The 26,730-nt window shown below is 53.2% G+C and overlaps 7 protein-coding genes across 7 annotated transcripts; 3 read left to right on the top strand and 4 right to left on the bottom strand.

Moving 5' to 3' along the window:
• The first annotated feature begins 1,429 nt into the window (after nt 1-1,429).
• On the top strand, nt 1,430-3,466 carry LY79DRAFT_642105 (O-methyltransferase). The gene is made up of 6 exons (XM_060562373.1): nt 1,430-1,689; nt 1,753-2,063; nt 2,147-2,279; nt 2,336-2,459; nt 2,545-2,990; nt 3,105-3,466. Exons 2-6 carry the CDS (start codon nt 1,884-1,886, stop codon nt 3,431-3,433), a joined length of 1,212 nt encoding a protein of 403 aa, XP_060408641.1. The 5' UTR covers nt 1,430-1,689; nt 1,753-1,883; the 3' UTR covers nt 3,434-3,466.
• Nucleotides 3,467-4,596: 1,130 nt separating this feature from the next.
• On the bottom strand, nt 4,597-6,523 carry LY79DRAFT_594213 (amino acid permease; the record flags this gene model as incomplete). The annotated part of the gene is made up of 4 exons (XM_060561665.1): nt 4,597-5,407; nt 5,464-5,918; nt 5,976-6,271; nt 6,352-6,523. 4 exons carry the CDS (start codon nt 6,521-6,523, stop codon nt 4,597-4,599), a joined length of 1,734 nt encoding a protein of 577 aa, XP_060408640.1.
• Nucleotides 6,524-12,580: 6,057 nt separating this feature from the next.
• On the bottom strand, nt 12,581-13,355 carry LY79DRAFT_642098 (RbsD/FucU transporter). Its single transcript, XM_060562372.1, has 2 exons — nt 13,091-13,355; nt 12,581-13,007 (listed from the first exon to the last, which is right to left on the bottom strand). Exons 1-2 carry the CDS (start codon nt 13,239-13,241, stop codon nt 12,694-12,696), a joined length of 465 nt encoding a protein of 154 aa, XP_060408639.1. The 5' UTR covers nt 13,242-13,355; the 3' UTR covers nt 12,581-12,693.
• Nucleotides 13,356-15,485: 2,130 nt separating this feature from the next.
• LY79DRAFT_594211 (ABC-2 type transporter-domain-containing protein) lies at nt 15,486-19,548 on the bottom strand (the record flags this gene model as incomplete). Its single annotated transcript, XM_060561664.1, is given in 16 exon segments — nt 15,486-15,556; nt 15,584-15,629; nt 15,669-16,406; nt 16,436-16,450; nt 16,484-16,924; nt 16,937-17,020; nt 17,073-17,174; nt 17,184-17,409; nt 17,452-17,786; nt 17,903-18,211; nt 18,227-18,578; nt 18,603-18,734; nt 18,827-18,908; nt 18,920-19,259; nt 19,281-19,489; nt 19,503-19,548. Coding segments are annotated over 16 exon segments (3,528 nt in total).
• Nucleotides 19,549-20,571: 1,023 nt separating this feature from the next.
• Nucleotides 20,572-23,117, top strand: LY79DRAFT_569432 (fungal-specific transcription factor domain-containing protein). The gene is made up of 5 exons (XM_060559057.1): nt 20,572-20,757; nt 20,823-20,929; nt 21,012-21,765; nt 21,827-22,608; nt 22,667-23,117. The coding sequence occupies exons 1-5, from the start codon at nt 20,719-20,721 to the stop codon at nt 22,920-22,922; spliced, it is 1,938 nt and encodes a 645-aa protein (XP_060408637.1). The 5' UTR covers nt 20,572-20,718; the 3' UTR covers nt 22,923-23,117.
• Nucleotides 23,118-23,185: 68 nt separating this feature from the next.
• On the bottom strand, nt 23,186-24,157 carry LY79DRAFT_39695 (uncharacterized protein). Its single transcript, XM_060552983.1, has one exon. The coding sequence runs from the start codon at nt 23,916-23,918 to the stop codon at nt 23,406-23,408; it is 513 nt and encodes a 170-aa protein (XP_060408636.1). The 5' UTR covers nt 23,919-24,157; the 3' UTR covers nt 23,186-23,405.
• Nucleotides 24,158-24,396: 239 nt separating this feature from the next.
• On the top strand, nt 24,397-26,556 carry LY79DRAFT_526687 (fungal-specific transcription factor domain-containing protein; the record flags this gene model as incomplete). The annotated part of the gene is made up of 6 exons (XM_060555863.1): nt 24,397-24,451; nt 24,515-24,527; nt 24,579-24,588; nt 24,649-25,533; nt 25,582-25,692; nt 25,744-26,556. The coding sequence occupies 6 exons, from the start codon at nt 24,397-24,399 to the stop codon at nt 26,554-26,556; spliced, it is 1,887 nt and encodes a 628-aa protein (XP_060408635.1).
• Nucleotides 26,557-26,730: the final 174 nt, after the last annotated feature.

The raw sequence follows: 26,730 nt of genomic DNA, 5'->3' as shown, positions 1-26,730 counted from the left end.
GCAAGGTCACTATTGTGCTAGTAGCCACTCCCAAAGATACTAGGACGTTGTTCTACAAGCGCTGCCGTTGATGTGGAAAGAACAAGACACCAAGGACAAGGATATTAATCTGTCATTATATGCTCTTACAGTGCCTTCACTTGCCGAGATGAACCAATCATTCTAATTCATTGCTTATTTCTTAGTTTCCAAGGGGGGAAAGGCCTATTTGCTAATTAAGGAATTTAGATCCTTTCTCCCGCAAACATTAGACAAGCGTGTCAAATAACAGGTTAGGGTAAAAAAAAGTTTTTTTGTAATTAGAAATAGCCTCTTCAGCCTACAGGAGGCTAATATACCCTATCAAATAACTGTTGTTAAAGTTCTATATCTTACAACACTTACTACAACTATTGAAACTGTTGCGATGTTAACCATCGCCGGCAACTATTGGAGTTATCGCCGTAAATCCGATGACTAATTGCCGGCCAATTCTCGGCTATCGGACCGCCGGATCCGCCGAGAATTCGCGGCAACTAACTGGCTGTTCGGCTATCCAACCCACAATAGTTACCCTTCTTTTCCCCATGCATAATAGAACTTAACAGTCACCAGGACAGCCGTGGAGCAGAATAACGTCACACTAGGCAGCACACAAAAGGGGGTTTTAGAATAGCTTTAGAGTTTTTCTAGAAGGACAGATTAGAATAATAGTTACTAATAACCCCTAATTACTACACTATTGACTCTTCTACTTAGTACTACACAAGCCTCTAACAGAGTACTATTTGTTGTTACCAGGGGACTAGTTTATTTTAGGAGATGTTGACAAGGTTTTTACCTGTGATAGATATTCTTATAGTAAAACATGTTTGCGATGCTTTGAAGATTATCCCTAGAGTGACCATATCTGTGTAATCAGTAATGCTAGGTTGCACGGTAGACCAGGGAAAGACAATTCCCTAACGTGTCCGCGACGTCTGTCACTAACCAAAAAAAAATCGCGAAAGCAATTAAATTCCGACGTGGTTGGGCCTGACTGTCGATCAACACCTCTTCGAAATGCCGATGCAACTGTACTAGGTTTGCTATTACTTGACTTAACTTAACCTCTTCGGTGTTCCGGCTCTCGCCGTAAGGCTTCATCGGCATGTTCTTCTCAAACCCGCTGGCCCCGCTGGCCCCGCTGCCGTTCTGAAGAATTCGTGTCCACTGACAAGAAAGGAAAGCAAAGCAGGGCAGGGGTCGGCATCTGCCGCCGCCGCTACGGCCGCTGCCGTTCCAAAAAAGCCGTGACCCTTGACAAGAGAGCCGTAGGGGCGGGCGGGGATCTGCAACCGCTTTTGCGACCACGGGGCAGCACTTGGTCCCACATTCGTCACAGACCTCTGGGTATCTGAGTTCAAAGCACGAGAATGCGGGGTTTGTCGAGTATAAAAGAATAGGGTTTGACATTGATACTTGGTTCGTTGAACTTTGCCAATGGAAAGTGAGGCCCGGGGTATTACGTGTACAGACCTTCAGCCTCCGTAAAACCCGTTCCGTCCGTTAGATGCCGAATCCCACTCAATGCGCCCTTCTTGTTTCCAATCAATGACAGGCCGTTCAAAATGGAGAAGTTTTAGGTTTTCTTTTTTGGAAAGCATAGTTTCGACTTCAAGCTTTCGGAAGATGTAAACCAGTGCAACACCACGCTGCGGGATTTACAAGGTTATAAAGCCTCCTCCTATTCCCCCAACCTACCCGTCTGCTGATTGTTGAGAAATCTAATAGCGCGTGTGTCTATCGGTGTTAATTGAAGACATTCAGTTCACTCATCACGAAAACTTACATACCGCGAGTATACATAGTGCAACAGAGAATACGCGCCCTGATCGGACCCACGAAGCAGACCAAACTTGAACATGGCCTCGGAAACTGACACATCATCGGACGCCGTCCACGCTTTCTTGGAAGCTGCCAACGGGATCGACGAACCTATCACGAACGAAGATGACAGGAGCAGGGTCCTGATGAAGCTGTATGAGCTCACCAACAAAGTGGAGTCTCCCTGGGACACTTTTGTGAGGATGTACATGAACCAGGTACGGCTCGTTTCCATTTGCGCGGGGCGTGATTTGAAGAAACTTTTGTATCCATCCCCGACCTAACCCACGAGTGCAATTAGCCCATGGTATCAGGCGTCCTGAGGGTGCTCAGAGACGTGCGACTATTTGAGCGATGGCAACAGAATGGGAACTCGCCAATGACCACCGTCGAGCTCGCGGGCTTGACTGACCGCTTCGATCCAGCTCTTCTCCGTGAGTGAACCGGCTTTCCCGTGGGAGGACATCTCGTAATTCTGAACCCTGTTTAGAGCGCCTGCTCCGTCTTCTGGTCGCAAACAACCTGGTTGAGGTCACCTCCGATGGAAAATACAAGCCTGGCGGGTTCTGCATGAAGCTCGCCGAGTCAGACTTTGACACTGCAATCAAGTTCTAGTAAGCCATGTCTCCCCCCCCTTCCTTTTCTTTCTAGGCGTGCCTGTCTTTCCAAGACTCAGTATCGCTAAAAGTCGATTTGCAGTGACGACTACCACCTCCCCATGTGCCTCAAAATGCCGGCCTACTTCGCCGAAACGGGTTACCAGAACCCCTCCAACAGCCGGCGGACCGTCTTCAACCTGACTTTCGGCTTCGAGGGCGGGCTCTTCCGTTACTTTGAAAAGAACCCGCGCGAAGGGGAGGTCTTCAACATCGCGCAGAGGAGCGGGACGAGTGAGCTAGCCCGGTGGACGTCCATCTACCCGAGCGACGCGCTGCTGCATGACGTCGACACGCGGCTGCCCATCCTCGTCGACGTGGGCGGGAGCATCGGGCAAGACATCCAATGCTTCCTCGAGCGGCACCCAGGGACCGCCTCAAGGGTGTACCTCGAGGACGTCCCCGCGGTGATCGAGGACGTGAACTCCACTCTCGCTCAGGGCGTCCACAGGATCACCTACGACTTTTTTACCCCTCAGCCGATTGAGCGTATGTGAACCTCCAAATATACACACCCCCTTTATTTATCTATTCTTTTCTTTTTTTCTTTCTTTCTTTCCCGTTCTCTTGCCACATACTGAAAGCTGACTGACAACGACACAGACGCGCGCGCCTACTACATGCACCACATCCTCCACGACTGGCCCGACAAGCAGGCCCGCAAGATCCTCGAGAACCAGAAGGCGGCCATGAAGCCGGGGTATAGCAAGATCCTCATACACGACATCGTCATTAGCGGCCCGGACCACCCGTTCGTTGCCGTCGCCGATTTGCTCATGATGAACTTTGGCGCCTCGAAGGAGCGTACGGAGGAGGAGTGGGAGGAGCTGGTGAGGTCAGCCGGCCTCAAGATCGTCAAGATCTGGAGGGTCCCGTCCGCGAAGGAGAGCGTTATCGAGGTTGAGCTGGCCCCGGAAATGCCCAGGCTTTAGTGCGACGACACGAGGGGGTAACATAAGACGTCCAAGCCAGCAGTAGGTATCTCCCTTATGGAACACACACAAGATGCGTAACTGTCGAAAGACCCGGACTAGCTGTATATGAGAGATATACCTCAGTTTTGATAATTTTATCGCCTTGGTTAGGCCTTTGCGGTTTGGTTAAGATGCATTTTCACCTTCTTTGCCGTGCGTGGGTCAGAGACTAAATCTTACACCCATCACTATACCACTCAGCAACCAGAGAGCTAATTGCATTTACTAACTACCAGGCTTTTAGACACCTCTTTTAGGATGCTATAGCTCTGATTAGGTTGAAATGTATCTGAAAATGTAGTCATTTTCCTTGTCTAGACTGTTAGTTAGTCACGCTTGGTTTGTCGACGCATTGGGTGGACTAGCAGCAGTTGTTAGGTACAGCAGTCTGAGTTGGTTATTTGTTTGCCGACTATATTACCTCCTGGCCTTCTAATTCCCCACTCAGTTCCAGCATACGTCCTCTTTTACTGGGATGAAATCTCGTTCTAAGACGTCTTTTCTATCTAGGTTACTTTTTCTCGTATGGCCGGGTACAGACGGGGCCCATCTCCGATGTCTGGACACGCGAGATGGCAGCACCTGTGATATCTCGAAATCGCAATTGGGTGCCAAGAATCGCTGATTTGCCGCTTATGGTATCTAGACTGGGTGACATTGTAGGAACAGAAGGCGGCCCTGCATTTTCAACATAACTCCTTATTCGATAAACAAGCCTCGTAGAGTCAGAAACTTTACCATTTGGCTAGAGCCACATAAAGATCTCAATAACGCTCCCCTGGAATAATCACTTACCTATGTCAGTGAAGGCAACAAAGACTTGCATACGAAATAGGAGTATGCTTGACCATTTAGGCATGCCTGGGAGTAGGAACCGCGAAGCCATAGGGTTTCAGTGACAAGAGCCAACATGAGATTCAGTAGACCAATATATTGAAGTCTATGTTGAGGCATCGTAACTGAATACAGGTTCAAGAACTTTAGATAGGTATCAAGATAGCGGGATAAGATGGAAAACCACTGGCTGCTTCCCAACACACAACCCCCTATTTACACGCACCACTACATTTGTTTCCCCTCACTTATACCAGGGAACCCTGGCAGCAACGGATGTTGGTCGATTAGAAGATGGTGTTGAGTAACTGTCTCCACTTGGGCCAGCTGGCCACCTTGGCGCGATGCGCGTTGACCTCGTCCCAGTCAACCTCGCGGCGACCGGTGTCGAGATCGATCTGGGAGAGCTTCAGGAAACCCTGGCGCTTCCAGAGATAACCGCAGGCCCAAAAGAGGAGGACGACAGGGCCGGCGAGGTAGGCCTTGAAAAAGTCCTCAGCAGAGGCGAAGCCGCCGCCGGGGGGGCAGATGGCAACGAACAGCTGGGCGATCAGGCAGATAAACACCAGGAAGAGGCCAAGCCAAGAGCCCGCGACACCGCCAACAGCCTTGAAGGGAAGTTGATCGAGAGTGTGGCCCTGAGCCTTCCATGCGGCACGGAAACGAATGTGGGCGGCGACAATAGAGCCCCACGTGAAGAGAGCGGCAAGACCAGAGAGGGACAGAAGCCAATCGAAGACGACACCACCAGAAGATGCCATACGGACAAAGGCCAAGCCACCGAAGGCAAGGTTCAGAGCAACGGAAGGAAGAGGGCGGCCTGACCTGTCGATGTAGGCAAAGATCTTGGGGGCGTAACCCTGCTGGGCAAGGGCAGTCAGGGTGCGGGAGCCGCCATAGACGCTAGAAACACCAATAGAGATAACAGAAACAAGAATGACGACATTCATGAAGCTGTCATATCCGTAAAGGTGAGCGTCAAGAGGGGCCAAGACAAAGGGAGAAACACCATCGGCGTAAGGGTTGTCGGAGTTGAGGAGACGCTCATCGGTGGAGCTGACAAGGAGACCGACAAAAGTAAGCCCCAGGATATAGAAGCTGGATTTTGATGTTAGTCGATGAAAGACACAGTGGCAGTATGTTTTGGTACTCACAGGGTGATACGCCAGAAGACCTGTTTGATAGCGCCGGGGAGAGCCTTTGCAGGGTTGTTGGACTCGGCAGCGGCCAGACCAACGAGCTCGGTACCGGAAAAGGAAAAGGCAGCGGTGACGAAGACGGAGCAGAAGCCACGGAAACCGTTCTGGAACGCACCGGGGTCGCTCCAAAGACGGTTGCCCCAGTATTCGTCGTACTTGCCGCCCTCAGGGCCGCCGCCACAGATGAGAACAACCGCGACGACCATAAAGATGACGGTAGCAACGAGCTTGAAGGCCGAGGAGACGAATTCCTCCTCAGCGTAGCCCAAAGTTCCAAAGATGTTGATGATGATGATAAAGACCCAGAAGAGAGTAATCCAGACAGCTACACTGATATCTTTATTCCAGTACTGTATTGTAAAGGAGGCGACAGTGAGTTCAAGTGGTAAGACGATGAACCATTGGAAGACCTGCGACTTGTTAGAGATGATGGGTGCAAGGTTGGAGGCGTCTTGAGAGAAACATACGTAGTTCCAGCCCATGGCGAAACCCCAGGAAGGGTCGAGGAAGCGGATAGAGTACGTGTAGAAACCACCAGAGACAGGGTAGAGGACAGCAAGCTCGCCGAGAGCGTAAACGACGTTAAACATCATGACACCGGCGATGCTAAAGCAGATGAGAACAGAGCCAGGGCCACCCTTGGTAAAGGCGCTACCAGAACCGACGAAGAAACCAGCACCGATGGAACCGCCGATGGCAATCATTTGCAAGTGGCGGGGCTTCATGGAGCGATCCAGCTCGGCAGTACCAGTACCCCAATCACCTATAGGGTATGTTAGCCAGGGGAGCTCACGGGGCTGCCAGGGCAAGACTGGCGAGCATTAATTAGAAAAGGAGCCTTACGTCGCTGGAAGCTGCGGAGGTTCAGGCCATTGCGGGTTCTGAAGTCATCTTCGCGGAAGTCTTCGGGCACGTTGTGGCTGCCGACGGTGCCGTGATCACCCTTTTCGGAGTCGTACGCGGGCGGGTCGTACTTGGGCTGGACCACGCCGACCTCGGCATCCTCCTTGGACATGGCGAAGGCTACTCGTTAGTTCAAGACAGGAGCGGAATAATGATCTGACAAGGAGAGGAAGAAGAAGCTTTGCGCGGTGGCGCCTGTCGTGATCTTTGCCCTTGTTGACGACGGAAGAGGGGAGGCGCCTAGTGTTACTCTGTAAAGGACTACAAGAGTATGAGGGGTAAGGAGGTAAGAGAGAGGGGGGGAGACGGGATGAAGAGAAATTCGCCGTGGGATGCCGTCTAATAAAGGTTCGAGACAGAGACGAGGAAGCTACCTAGGTGAGGTACACTGCCTTACCTACCTACCTATCCAGGCAGACAAGGTTTAAGGGAGGCAGCGCAGTAGCGAGCACGACAGCGACATATGCAGGTGGTGCGCAAATGCTGTACCCCCATGCTCCTCCGATATGCTCCCATGTTGGACTCGATACTCCACGGCCGCCCGCTCCAGGCTGGGCAAAGGTGTATGGGTACGGCAGTGCCATCGCAGAAATCTGCTGGTACGGGAGCATGACTAACACGGGAAGGGGATGTACACTACACCTCTGGTGGGCAACCAACCTGGAGCGATCCAACGGATGGGAAGCGGCAACACTAACCAGGACCCCTCTCACCCTCCCTGGTAGGGTTAGTGGTGGCCCCTCCCCTGTCATCATTCCTTCCTTCCGTTGCCTGACCTCAAAGTACACTAGAACCAGAAAAGGTACAAAGCCGAACCAAGGGAAACAGCGTCTTGCCCGCCCCAACCTAGTCCCTGCCTTTGACAATATTTATTTTTCCCTTTTTTTAATTGTTTTCAAGAGAATTTAATTTTTTTTTTATTTTTTTATTTTTTTCATTTTTATCCCCCCTGCCTCCTTCCTGCTTATTTTGCGGGAACCCACCATATGATAGGGTAACTTGGCCTCTGGCACGCAGATACTTCAAGTAGAGTGGGAAGATACGTCAGGGTCGAGACAGATGAATGAGCCCTGGGTAGGTATGGCCATGGCGGCGATTGCAACAGTCGGTGGACCCGTAAAACGGAAGGAAATGGGACGAAGGAGGAACAGGGTGTAGGGGAGGGTGGATGAAAAAGGCGACAGACGGGCGGGGGGCTGCGCACTTTCATTGTACAGGCACATGCATAGATGGATGGTGCTATGCATGGCGGATGGCTGATTGGAAGTTCAGAAGCAATGGAAGCTGCGTGGAAGACAAACGATGCAAGGAAGTGGCCGGCCGCGCTTGCTGGGTCGAGTTAAGATAGTAGTAGGTATTCGTACGATTGGCAAGCAGACCCTCGGTCTGTGCGATGCGGCTACACAAGACTCGGAGTCAGTGACAACCCACTTGTACAGTAATCGGACGGACATTCGTCGATTGATGCCCAGCGAGAACGAGGGAGAATGAGAGCGAGACGCTCCGTGGCTCTCATCACCACGGGCCAGCTATCCCATCCAAGGCATCACGGGCGGCTTGGCAAAGCCAGTAATTTTTCTGAGATCAGAAGGTGGAGATGGTCGACGCGTCTTTGCCAAGTGATTACGGATAGAGGAGCCGGTCATCTCTTTGGGGACTTCTTGGCTCGGTGGCCGATGGTTATTGGACAGCAGGACAGGAAATGGGTGCAATGTTTGTATCGTCTCAGCCCAGAGTATGTACGTGAGGGGGGCACGTACGTGTTATCCGTAGGTACCTACTTGGGGATATTGGATGAGGAGCGGTAGCGGTGCGCGGGGGTGGGACGGTGCCGGTCCTCTGGCATCTGGTCTCTGCTCCTAGCCTCTCCTCTCTTGCAACGCGGTAATGATTGATGGGAGTAGGTAGTGTAGGGAGGGGGGGGCCTGGGATCCTGGGCCTGGCGAAAAAAAGAAGAGAAACAAAAGTTTGGGCCGGAAGCTGGAAGCTGGGCCTGGGATTGAGTGTTTCGATGGGCAGCAGGGGAACGATTCCAGGATACCGGGAAAGACGAACTTGTCAGCGTGAACGACGGGGCGAGAGTGGTCAATGCAAGGTGATGTGACGAACCAGCAAGCCCCATCCAAGCAAGGGTGGGAGAAGCTGTGAACTAGGTGGCAAGACAAGAGATGATGAATGAGTTTGAACCCAGAGATGAGGGATGGGTACAGAGTACAAAACGCGCCCTTTCGACTGTTGCCTCGTTGGATTGATGAATTGGCGACCATTGGCGGGAGTGCTTGCGTGAGGAGGAGGAGGAGGGGGAAAAACATGTTAGGTAGGTACTCAGGTAGGTAAGGGATGAACTATGGCCCCACGGCACCTTCCCACAAAACCCAAAAGCGAAGGCACGGGCAGGCAGGCTTGCATACCTTCAAGACCTTATTTTACGGATGCATGTTTCTACCTACTACCTGCCTAGGTACCTAGATACCTGGGTACGTAGTGTACGAGCTGTTGCCTCGGTCCTTTCGTCCTTTCCGTTCATTTTACGGAGTACTTCCAGATTGTTTATTCAGTACACTTCCTGCGATCACCAGTATACCAACCATCCCGAAGGAAATACCTTGCACCACCTCGCACCAGCAGCCAATGTCATCGCACTCTCCCGGCGCTACCGAGCTGTGGCCAAGCTCTTCTGGAACAGGGCTGCGTGGCTTGGTCTCTTTGGCGGCCCTTGGCTGCACCGCACACTCTAGCCGAGTCTTGACCAGCTTCCTCATCGGGAATGACCCAAGTCTGGGCATAGCTGCTTGAATCTCACAGCCACCAGCTTTCTTGCGTCTTGTCTCGCATCCTGCCGCTTTGCCCAGGACACCCGACAGAACAGACAGCCCTCGGCCTCATGGGTCTGACCCAATCTCACCCGAATCCTTGAATGCAACACAACGCCCGTTACCCAGCTCGAGCTCCTCTCCTGCCTGTTTGCGCCTCTTGGCCCTTCGCTCTGCCCCGCGAGCTGAGATTCAGATGTTACAAGGCCGCCATACCCCATCTGATTGATTTTCGGCGAGTCTTTTTTTTTTTTTTTTTTTTTTTGGCGTTGCAGGGGCCTGCCATGTACGCCGCTGAGATAGGGGGGGGCAGCCACTAACGCTGCCAAAGAACCTTTCTAGAATGCCACCGTAAGACTGTCGAACCACACTATACCGTCAACCTGCTCAGAGCCTTCGTTCCTCTGAGAGTTGGCCACATACGAAGGCCTCCATCACCTGCCTGCTACCGCGTCTCCCCCTCCCCCCGATATCCCGATCGCCAGTCAGCCCACCAGTCATCAACCTGTTCCGACCACCATCGCCAATCCACCGTCAGAGCGACATGGGGGTCCAACTATTATGGTTGAGTCCACAAAAGAGTTGGTTAAACGACCCGACCCTTCCGGCCCACATGGGCGACATAACTCGATAGTGCCGTGCCCCAACGTTCCCGAACGCCAACGCCAACGCCAACGCCAAACGGCCGCCGCACTGTTGGAGCGCCGGGTCTACCCACGCCCTGCTTCCTCCTTGCCCGTTCCGACTCCAGGGGTGGTGCATCACCATGGCCTACAATTGGCCGGCGATACACAAAACATAATACATGGAGATTAAAGTCTCGGCAAAGATAACGAATTCTCAGCGACGATCTTGAACGGCAGAGGCTGTGTCATACGCATCTGCTAAGACACCCAGTGACGGTCTTGGTCGACGTTTTGCAGCCCATCATGTCTCGTTGCGATATCTTTTTCCGATCCCAAGTTTGGACCTGCCCGTCCTCCGTCATGTCGCTCGCTTCTGCCATGATACCTTTATCGAGTTCGCATCGCGCCAGACGTAGGCAACCGCGATCGCTGCCCGCTACCTGGCACGTCCCAATTCGGTCAAGCCCCGGCCCGAATTTGGTCTCACTTTGTGCCATCCAAGCATCATCGCCACGCCGGGAGTACGGCTATTGGGCCATATGCATTCTCTTTTGCCATCTGTGGCTTCGGGCACCTGCCTCAATGTGCACTGGAGCTTGCTCCAGCTGACACCATCCATTCCCATTCTTATCTGGGTACCTGTGCCGCGAGGCGTCCAGCCTAGGTGGCATACACTTACCAACGACGACCCTTATTCCTCCCTGTGGCGTAGCGGCGACTGGTTGACGAGCGATGCGGCTACCAGTCAGCCATACTGCTAAAAGAGGCGTCTTGACTGATACGAGCCAAGGCCTATTTACTTCCTGGCTTACACAGCGCGTATCCGTACAGTGCTGCACCATGCGCAACATGAATTGGGGTTGAAATGGGGTTTCCTTTCCCATCGCGACCGCTGATGCCAAGAGCTTCCATCAGCCTGAATTGGCCTGGCCTAGCGACGCTTTGGGAAGGAACAGGTGATACCGCCAAGTTCAAACGACTCGTCCGGCAATGAGAAAATTGCGCAAAAGTTTTGCGACAACCTTAGCATTAGCCCTGTCGTTCGTGTACGTTGCGGAATCCCACGTTGTACAGCCCGTTCCGTGATGCACCAACGTCGATGACATGACGTTGAAGGAACCCAAGAAACCCAAGGTTTCTGTATCTCATGGCATCGCATGGCATTTCGTGTCATCCAGAACCAAAAGCTGGTTCAAAAACAAGGACTTTGCATTCGGCTTGGGTGAGGGCTCGATTGGATACGCCGAGAAGCTACTGCATCTTGGCCCTCTCCATTACGACGGGAATCGTCCCAGTCGAGTCGCCGTGTGATTGGCGACGCAAGCGAGCATTCCTTCAACGCCCCCCCTCCCATCACTACAGACCGCCCAAGAGGACTTTACTTTTCGTCGCCTGGTCGGTGGCCGTCGGCAGTGATGCCTAGCGAGTTCCGGAAAGCAGCGTCGCCTAGAAAGAAGAAAAAAAAGAAGAAGAAAAAAGTGCACATTACGATGGACGATGACCTTTGTTTCTGGGGAAAGTGGAATTGACGACGCGAGCAGAACTCCCGACCAACAAACTCGTTGGCCCGCATCCGCATACCTATCTATCATTTGACCTCAGTTTCTATTACGTACTGACAGCAGACCCCCAGGTTTTCCCCTCGTTATCCACAACTACTTCAACTCTGATCAGACGACGACAGGTCGCTCCGTGGTCTGCGCGGCAACGTGGCCGCCCAGTGGCCGAGCGTCCACTAAGCTCAGGTTCTGCAAAGAGACTGGGGCCCGTCGCTATTTGTGCATTTTGGTGGAAACTCCACCTCCGGAGCTTACTACGACGTTGATTCACGAAGCTAACATGCGCCATGCACAAACAAACATACTTCCATTTACATATTGTACGAACAGCGGGAAAAGGGTACTTGCACTGTGTGACCAGTCGTAACAGCAAGGACGCCCCTCTTTTGGCTGGGAATCAGATTATTTTTGGCGTCCGTTTCTGCCTATGAATACGGCAAGTCGAACAGCCCCGCCAGGCTGATTTTGTCTTGAACATTGGGTTTCTGATCCAAACCCTCTGGGCCAAACACGCCACATGCGTCTTTTGTCTCTGGCTGCGCGCGCACATACCTCATCCCCCTCTCTCTCCGAGGCGACTGATGGGCCATCGGACGCGCTGATTACACCGCGACTGTGCATCGAACCCAGGAGCCGCCTCCGTGAGCGGCCCCACCCTCGCAATGCTCGCCACTCTGGGCAGTAGAGCTTGGTGTCCAACCTGAATCTCCCAGGAGATGGCATTGCGCAGCAGTATTCGTTGTTAGCCCAGCAGATTTTGAAACGGGTACCGTCATTGGGGTTTGTTAGTTCGCCAACCAGAGGAAGTACGTGCTGGTAAGGACAAGGATAGCATCGCCGCCGGAAACAAGGCTACAGTAGCCTTCGAGTCTGCACTTTGGAACTTTATAGTTACATGCGAATCGGAAGAACTGATGATAGATTCGTCTAATCACTGGAAACAAAGCTTATATGATTGACCAATTGCTTTTGTTTAAAAGGACTTCAAGTGAGATTAACTTCTCGGTCATCGGAATACGTTTCTCTGGTTGATGTGACTGAATGTGACCTTTTCTTATTCGTCTGCTACACTACCTAACTAAAGGAAGTAAGAAACACAGTTGTGAGGGTACCGAGTTTACAATGCCAATTCGATAACGCAGAGAGAACATGGAGGTAAACATTCAACTATTCACAAGCCCAAGAAACCCCCGTGGGCCTCTTCTTGCCTTTGGGCCCCCTCTCCAATATCTCACTACGTTACCGGACCCAACCCCCACATACAAGTTACACATTCGCCACGCCTCAGAGGTGAGACGTCTGGTTGCTCTTCCTCTTCGGGTACGGGGAGCTGGCGCCCTTCTTGAGGATGACGCTGCTGTACTTCCGGTTCTCCCCCGTGACCACGATGGCGTAGGCCTTCTTGGCGCGCCCAAAGAAGGCGGCCCGGTCCGTCTTCGCGACCTCACCGTCATACTTGAGGGAGAAGCGGAAGTCGTCCTCGACGCTAGCGTCATAGGAGTCGTTCTTGGCAGGTTCCATCATGACCACCGGCACGCCCGAGTTGTCCAGGTCGAGGAGCGGGGTGATGCCGGCCAGGAGGCGGGAGATGGTGATACCTGTTTCTTTGGCTTAGCATTTTCGTTTTCCCCCCCTGGTCTCCCGAGAGTCCTTGTCTTGGGGGTAGCGTGGTTTAACTTACCATCGGCACGGAGGATCGGCACATGGGGTGGGCAGAGCGAGTGCGCCGGGAAGTGAGCGTCGCCGAGAACAATCTCGTCGCCCTCGCCCATCTGAGCCAAGATCTTGAGGAGATCGGGAGAGATGACGGGCGAGATTCCCTTGAGCGTCATGTTTGAAAGAATTGACTTCTTTTCGGGGGTCCGAGGCGACTGAGATATGAGAATAAGACGATGTGTCTTTGCTTTGAGCTTTTGATATTTGGTTGTGGGAGCGCCAGTGATCAGAAAACTGGATGATTTCGAATATCAAGTCTTTGTTCAACAGAAGCTGGATCTTGACCTTTTAAACCTGAGGTCCCTCACCAGACCAAAAGTGGCCCCGCAAATTGTATGAAGTCATCCATGAGGCTATTTGATAAAGTTTCCCTTGAACAGAGTTATCTTCTTTTGGGCACAACCCAAGCCGAAGGACCCTTGTGCTGTCGCGGCAGGCCGCGACACCGCACTGCGCCACGTTGTCCTGTATTATTGATGGCGGTTAGACGTGGTCCCTACGTGGTTTCAAAAACCAAGGCGGGGTAAGTCAGCAATTCACAAACACCCGGCGTTGAATCGGCTCCGTATTTTACATAAGTCGCTGGACTCGCTATCAAGTCGTTCCTACCAAGGGTGCGTAAACAGATGACATAGACCTCTTGGCGGCCATTATGGACGGCGTATACCACAGCGTGTGCCGTTTCAGAAGCTTAATTGAACTGCAAAAGAGGGGTGAAAGGGGCTAGTAGAACGGGTCCTAGCGAATCGATGAACAATGACAGCCTTACTCAAGTCGAGAATCCTCTTGTGAGCCGGGCAAGCCCAGCGCTCTCCAGGAGAGCGTTACTCCGTCAATCTTCCGTTCCAGAGTTCGAATCCCCGACACTCTCTCAAACCTACACTCAAAAGAGACAGCTCACAGCCGTAAGGTTGAGGCGACAGAACCGGCAATTTCGAGGCTGAGAACGGCCCGAAGAATCTTGCAAAGAAGAGCTGGACAAGCCCCTTGTCCCGGGCCGTACGCGCCCATTTGAAAGCTTTAGCGTTCGCTGACGAGAAAAGCGGGCAGCCAACGGATTGGAAGAAGAGCCAAAGCGAGCGCGGCCCAATCTAGTGACGCAAGGGGGTCGTTTCTTTTCTCTCCTTGAAAAATACCAAGAGCTTCTTCCTCCGTCCACTGCCTCCCCCCACCCCGTCATTCCTGCAGGGGGAGAAACAGACGGTTAGTAACCACCAAGATGCGTTTATTTTCGGGCAAAGCTTGTTATTGTGAGGCGGTCCTATTAATAGCACGGCTAGCCCAATTGCCATTCCATAACCTTTTGGCCTCAACCCTGTCGTCCGAATATTCGTGCAAAAGGCCGGCGTCGTGATAGAGTTGCCTTCCGTGCGGGGTCGGCAGAACCGCCAACTACGCCCCCTCTCCGCCGCGGCCCTACCGGACTCACAGAAATCTGGGGGTTCCGGCGTCCCCCGTCTCGTCGATCTAGAGCCGTGCGGGCTTGCGTCTCGTTTCCCATCCATGCCTCGTCCCTCGATCGCAAGGCGAGGGCGTTTGGTTGAATGAGAAAACGGCAAAGATCAACTTTGGCTCGTTGGAGTGCTGTACCCCCCCATTGCAGCGGCTTGTTTGGGGATACTGTTGCTCGTATAGTTGCAGAAGAATGAGCCTAAGAGTCCAACTGTGGACTCTGTTCGCTTCACATCTCTTGCCGGCCGGACCGGTACCCCCGATTTGGTATCAGCAGGAGGACACAGGAAGAGGCATTGCTGCCTCGTGGGAAATTCACGGAACTAAGTCATTTCTCAGAATACAGCCACCGCTATATATTTCATTAACGAGATAGAAAGGTCGGCGGACTGACAGCATGCTTTGAGTGTAGCTACGTTATCATACTGCAAGCAGGCCTCATGTATTTTGTTCCAACTTCACTCCAAAGCATCCTCTTACAAAAGGAAGGAGAATGAATTGGCAATATATACCCCGTCTATTTTGCTTTGTTGTGAGTCTATTAATCTCGCCTGCAGGAAACCCTGGCCATGATAAGACCCATTCCAGCAAATGCATCAAAAGAAATTCGCGGAGGATGATCCAAATGCTCGCGAAAGACACACGAGGAAAAAGAAAAAAGAAACCATCGTCCAGTGGAGACACCCGCGGGAGCGATACAATCTAGTTCGCCGTGATACGAGGCCACTGTAGTCGGAAGAAAACGAGCTGAAGTTGAGTATAACTAGAAGGCGTTCATTCCGCCTCCTTGGACGTCTTGGTGCGAAGCTTCATGAGGAGGTAGACAAGAGAGTACGAGCTGGGGACGAATATGACGACAATAGCCGCATCGCGCCAGCTGCAGTAGTAGTCGTTGAGGTTGACTGTTCTCAGGTAGTCGCTACCATCACGGTACTACCACACACGGCACCCGGCCGTCGCATCCGGGTTGATGAGGTTGCTACCCGATCCCATACCATTCATATACTCCCCCAGGTACTGATGAGGTAGTTGAAGGGGTTGAGATAGTACGTCTAGTACTTCCAGAAAGTCTGCAGCTGAGAGTAAGATACAAGGACACCGCAGAAGGAGATGAGCACGCCGATTAAGAGCGGGTTGACCAGGGACGCGAAGACGGCGGTAAGGGCGTAGGCCGCGATGATCCGGCCGATGCCGGTGTAGACGAACTCGTACATGAGCATGACGAAAAAGGTCGCGCCGGCACGGGATGAATCGCCGGGGAAGCTGACGGTGTAGTACCAGCAGACGAAGTAGAGGACGACGCAGATGATGAGATAAGGCACCTCGGAGACAACGGAACCCGTGACGAAGGCGATCCAAGGGTACATCTTGGACTTCTTCTCGCGGGTCTCAAAGATGTCGCGGCGGTCGATGAAGAGCGGCTGCAGCTGGGCGATCACGCCGGGAGCGACGAATATGAAGTTGAAGATTGTGAAGAGCCGCAGGGTGATGTGGCCCACGGAGTCGCCAATCATCCAAAAAGAGAAGCCGTTGAAGAGCGCGGAGAATACGTGCAATGCGAACTTGTTGTCGATGTAGTCAACGTTGCGGTAGAGCGAGATATTCATGCAGCGGCTGACAATCTTGACCTGATCCCACAGCAATAGGGCGAACTCGTGACCGTCGTCGGTGGTACTTGGGGGCCTGGAGGCAGCCTCTTCAATCATGTGGTCGAGCTCCTTGACGACGGCATCGTGCACGGGGGAGGACATCCAGATCTCGTGCCAGTCGTTCTCCTTGGACAGGTGTCCAGACACGACGTCGATCATGTGCTCGGCGGGGTTGGCCTCCTCCGGGCACGGAGCGCCATAGCGGGTACATAGTTACGGACGGTCTTTGCGTTGTCCCCAATGTCACCAAATCATACGGTCTTGCCACCCTTTGCCAACAAGAGAAGGGTATCGAACTGGGAGAAGATCTGAGCGGAAGGCTGATGGATGGTGACGAGAACGGCTTGGCTAGTATCGGCTAGCTTGCGAAGAAAGCGGACCGTGTTGAAGGCAGACTGGCCATCCAAGTCAGACGTGGGCTCGTCGAGGAAGATCAGGATGCTGGGCTTCGAGACCAGCTCGACGCCGATGGTGACACGCTTCCTCTGGTCGACAGAAAGACCGTTACCGACACGGCCAATGAGGGTGTCGGCGAGGTCGTGGAGTTCCAAGAGGTCGATGATGGTTTCGACGTATGCCAACTTCTCCGCCTGGGGGATATCGCGGCTTTGCCTCAGCAGGGCCGAGAATTCCAGGGCTTCGCGGACGGTGGCGAAGGGTTCGTTGACGTCGAGCTGCTCGTAATATTCGGCCGATCTCTGGAATTAAACGGGAAGGGGGCGGCCGTCGACCAAGATCGACCCGCGGATGGCGCCGTCCGTCTTTCGCTGGGCTAAGACATTGAGCAAGGTCGTCTTTCCGGCGCCGGAGTGAGCCCATCAGGGCGCCTAGCATGCCCGGCTTGACGTATCCCTGGACGTTGTCGAGCAGCAGGCGGTCTCCTGACGTGGTCTTGAAGGTGTATGAGAGGTTTTCCCAGGTGAAGATGGAGGTATTGCGGACGAGGCTCTAGTTGACATTGCCATCGTCATTGCTGCTCTGCTCGTTGTTGACTTTGTTCTTCTCCACGGTCTCTCCGAAGGACTGCGCCTCTTCATCCTGGCGGTGGGCACGGGTGATCATGGCGTTCTCGCGTGGGATGAGCAGGGAAGAGCCGCCCTCAGCTGACGGACGCCACTTGGAGGTGAAGTATACGGTGAGCGCAACGAAGAGAGCCCACCAAGCCCAGACGATGCCAAAGTTTCTTCAGACGTGGCTGTGGTTGTATGAGAATGCCGATAGGTACTGGTCGCCAGTAAGGGTCGTCGCTCCCTGAGTGGCCCCTGAGACACCAGCACAGGATTGATGGGCAGGGTCGGTGTATCCGGGGCCGTTAGGCACAAGGTTGGGTCCGACACACGGAATCGACTGAATGTGAAATTCAGTCGCCATGAGCGCGTCAAAGGCATAAGACTGGGGATCAATCCAGAACAGCCAAACAAACCAGTCGTGCATTTGGGGTTTTTGGATCATGTAGCCGCAGTACATAATCAGTGCGCGGACCATGAACCCGGATGCCTTGGAGGCGCCGTCAAACGTCGTGAAGCCCGTACCGATAGAGCGAAACATGGCCGTCATACACTATGGTTTGTAAGTACCGAGTTGGGATTCAACAAAGACAGTTGGCTTACCATGATCCTTGTGGAGACCACTGACCAGAAGGTGAAGAAGGCCGCCGCCGTCGTCTTGAGGCCGACCATGAAGTATAGAACCACGGAGAAGGTGGCGATTTGGAAGAGGATGACTGGGGTATCAGCTGCAATCTGCGCAATGCAAAAGACGGCTGCATGGTAGTAGGCGAAAGATTTGTGCTTGAGCAAGACCGGCCGTCCTGTGAAGGAGTTGGCGACTTCGGACATGGATAGTAGGCTGTTGAAGAGGAGGGCAAAGAAGAGCGCACCGCCCTTCATGAAGAGGCCGCCGGTGGTGTTCGGGGATTTATAGAAGAGCGAGCCGGCAATGAGGGCCTGGACCAATGTAGAGACCTGCGTGATGATGAAGGTGGCCTTGTCACCTCATACAATCTGATATTGTCGAACGATGCAAGCTCTGACCTGCATCGCGAAACTCGTCGTCAGGGGGCTGCTATCCGGGAGATGCTTGTGCTTCTCGCCAGCCACGCCCTGCTGGAATAGTCTTGTCTTCTCTTTCGTCTTCCCTTTTGTCGGGAAGTCGTACTCGGCAATCATTCGAGGGTAGATCTCCGACTTCCCGTACTCAGCTCGCAGAGCTTCGGCGTTGCGGGGAAAGGTCTTCTCGAATCCCTGTGCGACGGCGCGCTCCGTTGGGACCGTAACGCCGGTAAGAAAGTCGGCGACGTTGGCGCCGTCGGAGTAGATGAAGCCGAGGCGTTTCATGAAGGGTCTTGCCTCGCTAGCGGGTCCGTAGTACGTCTACTTGCCGTTATCGAGGACCAGGACCTTGTTGAAAAGTTTGTAGATACCGTTGCCTGCTCGGTACAGAGTGACGATGGACGCGAGACCAAGGACGTCGGCCATCGCGCGAACGGTCTTGGCGTATTCCAACGCCCTGTGATCAGGTTAGCTTCAGCTGGCCATATTCCTGTTCACTATGACGAGCCCTGTCTGATCATATCACACGAATCAAAAGAAATCACTTACGTGCTGGCATCCAGGCCTCTGGTGCTGGTGTCCCAGCAAAACACCGAACCCCTGGTGGCCATACATCCAATGATGGAAACACCTTCCTCTCACCGCCGGACACACCGCGAACATACTCGTTGCCGACCTTGGTGTCGAACGGGTGTTGGATGCCCATGGACTTGAGTAGGAAATCTCGCACCTCGACCCGAAGCTCTTTGTTGGACGACACGCCTTCGGGCAGGTGAAAGGGAGTCTTCAGGCGGATTGCAAAGTCCATAGTCTGGCCCACCGTGAGAGTAGGGAAGAAGAGTTTCTCTTCTGTGTTCATGACGATCTGGCCCCGGTAACGCTGGGCTTCCTCGGCCCTCATCGAGCCGTAATGCACATCGCCGGTCATCGAGGTGTAGCCCCGGCGGTGGTTCGCCAGGATATTCAGCAGTGTCGTGCATCCCTAGCCGGGCCGGCCGAGAACCAGGAGCATCTCGCCTGGCTTGACGCAGCCGTGTGTGTTGTCAAGGATCGTTTTCAAGGGAGGCTTGTGCCGCGATTCTTTGACGAGCTTGGGGATGTTGGATTGAGTGAGCACGTTCTCGTGTATCGACGCGTCGGAGCTGACGGCCCGTACCGCGAGTCCTTGCCATGTTACGCCGAGCTCGCGAGGAGGAAACCCGGAGCGTTCATCTCTGTGCCGGACGGCTTCTGTAGTTGGAGCCGCCTGTTAGCGTGCCGTCGGATTCCATGGCGCCTCCACGGGTTGACGAAGAGCTTGATGTTACCTCCTTACTGTCAGGGGTTATGAATGACGCTGCAAAGAAGATGGTTACGTTAAAAAGGGGGATAGGTTAAGAAGGGAGAAGAAGAAGGCAGTGTGCCGGGGTTCTATTTATTTTCATTACTTATCGGTTTCCACCACATGATTCATCGCGTCGGGGTCGGCATCTATATGTGATTTGGTCCGCGATAAAGAGCTACCTGAGATCTCCGTACAACCAACCCCTTTCTAATAATGGCGTACGAGTCCACTCGGAACTAACGGGGAGATTAGCAACTGACAACCAGCAGCCTAAAGAAACAGCGGCCGGGGCGTCAGAGCGTCATAGGCGTCCCGTCATCGTAAAGAAGATGACGGGATTCGTAGACGAAAAAAAGCTTCTTGAGCCACTATATAAGACGCGGAGTTATGGCCGCTGGCCGCTGATAAATCTCAGATCTGTGTCCCTCTTTGATAAGAAAATCGCTGTGTGCTTTGTGGTGCAAAAGCCCCGGTGCCCACCGTTGACTCGCGGGATGTGGGTCTTTCGGCATTGGACCCTGCCCGGCGTTATGGCTAGGCTAGGATCATCGCCCTGAACTAGTGCTGTATTTCCCAGAGCTCAAGCGAGCTCATTCGATGGGCGGACATCGCCAATATCATGGAGCGAGCGTGCAGACTCCGCTAACTAAGCGGCTACATTACTCCGTCGACGATGTCCAGAGTGCCGTGCTTGGGCTGGTGTGGTTGCTGTCCGCCGGCGCGGCATGTGGTCGTTCGTAGAGGCCCCGGGCACGGATGCTGCGACAGGACGATGGTGTGGATGCGCCCGAAGGGTTTTTGTGTCAAGGTTTCGGGCCAAGAGCCAATCATAGTCTCAAATCTAGATGGAGCTTATCCGCTTTTATCTTTCGCCGCTTAGTCATCGGACAAATTGTCCCGCTGAGTCAGCGGGAACTCTGATACATGTACCTGGGGGGGACCAGCGCCGGTACCAGCCAAATCTCAATCAATTGCGGAATGAGAGATGTCAGTAAGGCATATTGGCTACGTCACGAAAAAGGAGATTTGATGCGTTTTCCCATCGCCGCCTCGGAGTACGGATATAACGAGACAACGCGCCGCGTTAGCGGCGGCTATTTCCGAAGCAAAACGCAAGATGAGGAAGAGAGCGTGCGATTCCTGTCACAGGAGGAAGGTATGGTTTCGGACGGTTTTGACGATGAGTTGTTTCTCACGGCACATGCTGATTCCCACCCATAGATTCAATGCGATGGAGCCGTTCCTCAATGTAACTGGTGCAAACATCACAGTATGACCTGCACCTTTCATCGGGCTACCAAGGTGAAGAAGCGCGTAGCCGCAACAAGGTAAACTCTCAGCCCCCTTGACATAACCCGGCATGATGATTGGTTGTACGGGGCGAACAACAAAGATTTACGAAAACTGCAGGGCCGGGTCTGAGAAAGACCTGATTGTCCGTCTCGACCGCATCGAACAAGCTCTCCATGCGGCTCGGCAGAGCCAGGACGCAGGGAAGGCGCAAGATGGCCAGACGTCATCAGCAGCGCCCTTGTCCGTCGAGACCGACCCACCAGCCAATAACGGCATCCCGGAAACAAGACGAGGTCGAGACTATGACTCATCTGTCCAGGCTTCTAACGCAACCGCTGGGAAGATGCACTTTGCCGGGTTTTACTTAGGAGATATCGGCTCTCACAATGGTATCCCCTTCTTCTCCCAAGATGGCCAGGACTGGATTCGATCCAGGGCCGGCGAGGATGCTTCCTTTCAAGCTCTATTTGCCATGGGACCGCTCTGGCAAACCCAGCACTCGGTTCCCATCTTTCTCGATTTTCCGCAGCAGAACTCAGGAGGAGGGTTACCTGACAGAACTGTCGTCGAGGAGTTTCTGGCCCATTTCCGAACGTCCCATTTCTTCTTGACGTTTCCACTCATTGACCATGTCCTTTTCCTCGACACCATCGACCTAGCATATCATCCTCCTCAAGGTGCGTCGACACTCCAAGTCGTGACGGCCAAGGCTTGCGTGTTCGCCTTCTTGGCTATCGTCTCTCTGTTCCAATCGGAATGGAAGTCAACACCCGAGATAGATGGAGAGGCATGCGTCGCCGCGGCACAGAGCTTGATGGCGACCTTCATGCAGAACTTCAACATTAACGCTCTTCAAACACTCTTCATGCTGGTAATATCCGGTGCTCAAAAGTCCTACGAGAGAAATGTGCTGATGATATTTGTCTTGGCAGACTTTGTTCCACATGTTCTGTGGCCACCTGCAACAAGGGTCCATGTTCCATTCAGCCGCATGCCGAATCTTGTTCATGCTTGGAGCACACCTTGAGCAAGGCAAAAGCCACGCCCCGGGCCAGTCATCCAAAACCGGCCGTGACGGGAGTTGGCACGTAAGAAATCAGGCCAGAAGGATCTTTTGGTTGGCGTACAAACTCGACAAGGACATTTCTCTCCGGACTGGCCAGCCTCCCTGTATCGACGACGAGCACTGCGACCTGACGCTGCCACCTGCAGATTGGTGGACGCGAAGTGCCGATGACCGAGACGGAGCCTCCCCATCGTTCCTTGACGAAGCGACCATCACGTCAGCCCTCCAACCAGATTCTCTGCAGCTGACAATTATCAAATCCAAGACCTGCAGGAGGCTGTACTCGATCTCGGCCCTGAAAAAGGGCGATGCCGAATTGCTTAGGGACATCCGCGAGCTGGATGACGAGCTTGAAAGTTGGCGGATGTCCGTTCCACCATCGTATCGACCGACATTGACGTTTCCCCGAGGAAAAGTAGTTGTTCGGAATGGTCGGCTCGGCATGGAAGAGATCATTCTTCATTTCGAGTATCATTACCTGATGGCTATGATCCACCGAGCAAGCGGAAGATGTCGCTGTTGGGCCAGCGGCGAAAGCAGCGGCTTGGAAGGAGTAAGCTCAAGCCAAGCACTGTCGGTGCAAGCGAGCCGATCGACGCTGCACTTTCTCCGAGCAGCAATCCATGGCGTGGAGCAGGTGGCATTCTGGTAAGTAGCAACGTGCCCCTTTACCCGATTGTACTGCTTTGCTAACATGGGTCACTAGGTTGGTGGTGTTTTACCCAATGTCGGCGATACTGGAGATATTTTGCAATTTGCTCCTGCACCCTCTACACCCACAGTCAGCAGAGGACCTTGAACTTCTAAAGTCCGTCCCGGTACTCATTGAAGGGCTGCGGACCCGCAATCTGACGGAAAAAGAAGTGGCGCATGTGAAAACGATCAATGATTTCGTGGCCGAGCTGACGAGGCTGGGGAAGTGTGCTATGGTCAAGGAGCGACAGGAACAACAAGCTGCCTAAATACGTAATGTTCGCATGAGGTCGCCGACTTCTCAAACGTGACACGAAGCGGGCGTTGGGATTTTCATGCGTTTGTGGGCACTTAACCCTTACTTGAACAGCTCGTACTGTATACATACCGACCTTAGATTGATAATAGAGTATCAAAAGTGTTTAAAACGTACCTTATATATATTACAGATAGACTGACCTCCCGATATAAACTCAAACGTACCAGCGCAAGTAACCCGCGCGGGGTACCAAGGTAACTGTACACCATGGCTCGTGCGTCGTCGCGGAAAGCCAGTTTAGCCGAAACGGCAGTACGTATCCAGGCAACGGTTGTCCATCGCGGTTCGGTTCGGAAGCAACCAGGAAAGACTCCTGCCGCTTTTCGCATTCTCGCATACATACCACTAATACCATACCACATCTACCGGTACAGGGCACCGGTCGGCACCACAACATCAGATCTAAAACCCCACCACCATTTTGATATAAAGTCTAATAACGTCTGAACTTGCTTCTTGGGTCCTGTCGCTCAGTGAGCCATTCGTCCTCGTTTACCATGGTAGGTCCGGCTCCACAGCGGGTAAGACCAAACGCTTCTCGTTCTGCATCATGGCGACCCTCTAATTGAAACATGGAGACAACGTCCGCTTTCCAGCCGGATCCCAGTCTGAATTGCCTCCATGCCCGCTTACGCATATGAGATCCAGACATCGAGTCAATGTGCAACACAAAAGGGATGAGGACGAGACTCTGCCCAACCTGGCGCTGCCCATTGCAGCCAGTGGCGAAGCCAAGTACCGCGATGATCTCTCGCCTACGCAGAAGGAGGACCTTTGGATCGGATGATTGGACAAATGGCCTCCTGTCTGCCACATCGCATCGTGACCAGCGGCGATGTTGGACCGTCTTGGATGCTAGACGACGACCTAATTTTGACCCTTGCATGTCAGACGGCAAGCTCGGACCCCATACGGCCCATCTTCTCCACAAACACGTCAATCCCATGGAGCTTTGGACGAACGATCACCAGGGTTTTGGAAGAATGACCGGTTAATCTGCTGCAGCACGGTCATTGTTCAACATATCCTGGGGTCTCCGGAGTCCTGCCCACATCTAGAAGGCATAGTGCGGGAGCCTGTGTGCGAGGTACTCGTCATGCCACCCACTCATCTTCGGTCGTCTCCAAATTCGCCGAGCCTCTCCCCGAACCCGCTTGAGCGCACACCTCTTTTCCCCTCACGGAAGCTGGGGTATTCGGGGACCCCTGTGCATTCGATTGTGGTGTGGCCCATTGAAATACCACCGTCCCTGCCTCTGTTGCTCGTCGTTGCGGCTGCTTGCTCTGCCTGAACTTATTGACGACAGTAAACGCCATTCTTTGGAAGCGACGGGAAGGTTCTCGAGTCTCCATCTAACGAGCGCGGACAGCTGTCGCATATACCTTTTTCATCGCCCTAGACACGCCTTCCCTCCAGCCAGTAACATGCTTGTTAACCAACCCATCCGTCCACGGCCGATCAAAACTCGGTCAAGAGCAGGTTTGTGTAAGCCCTTCTGCCGGATTTCTTCAACTTTCTAACATTTGGCCGTGCCATCCGCAGGTTGCAAATATTGGTAAGTCAATTACTCATACCCGTCTGAGGATTCTTCCGCTAACGTCTCCAGCCGAGACAAGGTTGGTTACCTTGCTCACTAGGTACCCCGCCCGAACAACTAATAACCAAATTCGCATTAGAGGAAGAAGTGCTCCGAAGAACACCCACGATGCCTTCGTTGTGTCCAAGCCGGCGTTGATTGCGTGTACGAGCCAATCAAGAAAAGAAAGCGGAGGGCATCAACTAAGCCAATTGAGATGCAAGACACCGCTGCATCAGACGATTCGGACAGCCCTGTAACCAAGAGCGGCATACGAACAAGCCCAGACGCGTACATTCTCACCCCCCCTGATATGCCACAGGCTGGAGCTGAAGATTCTCTCTCGCCGTCGACATCTGTGGGCAACAGTCTCTCAGCGTCCATAGGCTCCATCTTGCCTCTCTACGATGATATTGAAAATGTGTACACCTATGAGCTTGGATACGGGGACTCGGACATGTACGAGAGCGAATACACAGCCGTCACGGATATGAGCCCCCATCAGAAACCATCAGACGGCCACCTGCCGTTTTCTCTCGTAACTCTTGACGACGGCTTGCAGTCGCCAGACCACTCGTTCTTTGCGGCTAGTCTCGACACTTGGAACGAAGCTACATGGACAACCATCTCTCCGCCGTTGCTCAACCTGCTTCCGCCAGCATACCATGGCGTTTCCGACTGCCCAGAGGACACGGGATTGCTGGAACACTACTCCAAAGTCATGTTGCCTGCGATGGGGTTTAAGGAAGACGGCAAGAACCCTTACGAGCAGTATATCATCCCCCTATCGCAGAGAAGCTCTGCCGTTCGGAGTGCTATCTACGCCTTGGCCAGCGTACATCGAGAATATATTGGTCTTGAAAATACCGAGGGTTCTGCAAGCTTCCACGAACGAGCAGTGACTGGGCTGTCCGCTATCATAGAAGACGGGGATGGCTTTGAAGAAGCGCTGGCAGCTATAATCCTTCTTCTACAGTATGATTTGGTAAGATGAAGTCGTCGTATGAGTTGCAACATGAACTTACTGGTATAGCTCACGCAGCGAAGCCTGCCCGATGTCATTCATAACCATATCCAAGGCGCATGGCATATTATCAGCGCTATGCCGTCCCCCAGAACCCCCAGCGTTGAGTTCTTCGAGCAGGTCAGTTCTCATAGTAAATGTAAAATTCGTCTTATCACTAACTGGAAAAAGGTGTTTCGCTATTTTGACGTACTCAATGCTTTGACGAATGGATCGTCTCCAGTCTTTGCGGCCCCCTCGTCTACCCGAGCCTACTCGCCTGGCAGTTCACCGCCTTCCACGATGTTCAGTGGCATTGATCCTGTTTTCGGTATGGCGGATGATCTTTGGCCTACTCTACATCGCCTTGGGGAACTCATCGCGATGAAGGGCGAACTCCAGGCCACCATGGCGTCAGGGCAAACGTCCAAGTTTGCAGTTCTTCGGACCGAATACCAGACGGCCTACAAGGCTATTGAAAGAGCTTTGGAATCATGGAGCCCAGTCTTACCACCGGGATTTTCGTTGGTCAACCGCATTGTCGATGGCCCTGAACACGCATCGGAGGCCGAGCTCGCCAACACCAGATGGATCACCAGTACGGCGCTTGCCTACCGACAGACCGCACTCGTCTATCTATACAGCACCATCTCCGAGTACCCTTCGTCTCACAAATTGGTTCAGAAGCATGCGCAAGCAGCTCTATGGCACTGTGCAGCGTCCGTATCACACGGCGGGACGGGAGTGTCGATGCTGTGGCCTCTCTTTTTCTCCGCCTGTCATGCCATCTGCAGTCGGGACCGGGGCTTGGTGCGGCAAGCTTTCACAGCTCTCGGCAGCAAGAAAGTTGTGGTCGACACGGAGAAGCCCTGGGCTGTGGTCGTGGATGTGTGGAGAAGGATGGACATGCGGGCCTATGGCAAAGAACAAGTAGGAGCAGAGGCATGGCCAGACCTGTGGAAGCAGGTGGCAGCAAGCATGAAGGTCGGCCTCGTATTTGGCTGAAGGCAGGCAGCACCTGCAGGAGGCAATGCAATGTTTGGGCTCCCAGACATGGGAATGTCTGGATCTGCAACTTCCACTGGGGACGTCGTCACGATATTACGGCGACGACACAGCGAACGCTTTCGGCATTTTACAATATCACGGGGAAAAGAAACTGAGGTACGGAGTGCTAGA

This window comes from Colletotrichum navitas (genome assembly GCF_030913465.1).
Source record: "Colletotrichum navitas strain CBS 125086 chromosome Unknown LY79scaffold_102, whole genome shotgun sequence".
NCBI classification, from domain to species: domain Eukaryota; kingdom Fungi; phylum Ascomycota; class Sordariomycetes; order Glomerellales; family Glomerellaceae; genus Colletotrichum; species Colletotrichum navitas.
Note: the sequence above shows the minus strand (reverse complement) of the source record. Positions and strands in the feature narration are given on the sequence as shown.

Coding starts and splice junctions, on each gene's coding strand:
- LY79DRAFT_642105 (XM_060562373.1), top strand. CDS start 1,884: ATGGCCTCGGAAACTGACACATCATCGGACGCCGTCCACGCTTTCTTG. Junction 2,460..2,544: donor GACACTGCAATCAAGTTCTA/GTAAGCCATGTC, acceptor GTCGATTTGCAG/TGACGACTACCACCTCCCCA. Junction 2,991..3,104: donor TACCCCTCAGCCGATTGAGC/GTATGTGAACCT, acceptor ACAACGACACAG/ACGCGCGCGCCTACTACATG.
- LY79DRAFT_642098 (XM_060562372.1), bottom strand. CDS start 13,241: ATGACGCTCAAGGGAATCTCGCCCGTCATCTCTCCCGATCTCCTCAAG. Junction 13,008..13,090: donor GCCGATCCTCCGTGCCGATG/GTAAGTTAAACC, acceptor CCAAAGAAACAG/GTATCACCATCTCCCGCCTC.
- LY79DRAFT_569432 (XM_060559057.1), top strand. CDS start 20,719: ATGAGGAAGAGAGCGTGCGATTCCTGTCACAGGAGGAAG. Junction 20,758..20,822: donor ATTCCTGTCACAGGAGGAAG/GTATGGTTTCGG, acceptor TCCCACCCATAG/ATTCAATGCGATGGAGCCGT. Junction 22,609..22,666: donor GTGGAGCAGGTGGCATTCTG/GTAAGTAGCAAC, acceptor ATGGGTCACTAG/GTTGGTGGTGTTTTACCCAA.
- LY79DRAFT_39695 (XM_060552983.1), bottom strand. CDS start 23,918: ATGGGATTGACGTGTTTGTGGAGAAGATGGGCCGTATGGGGTCCGAGC.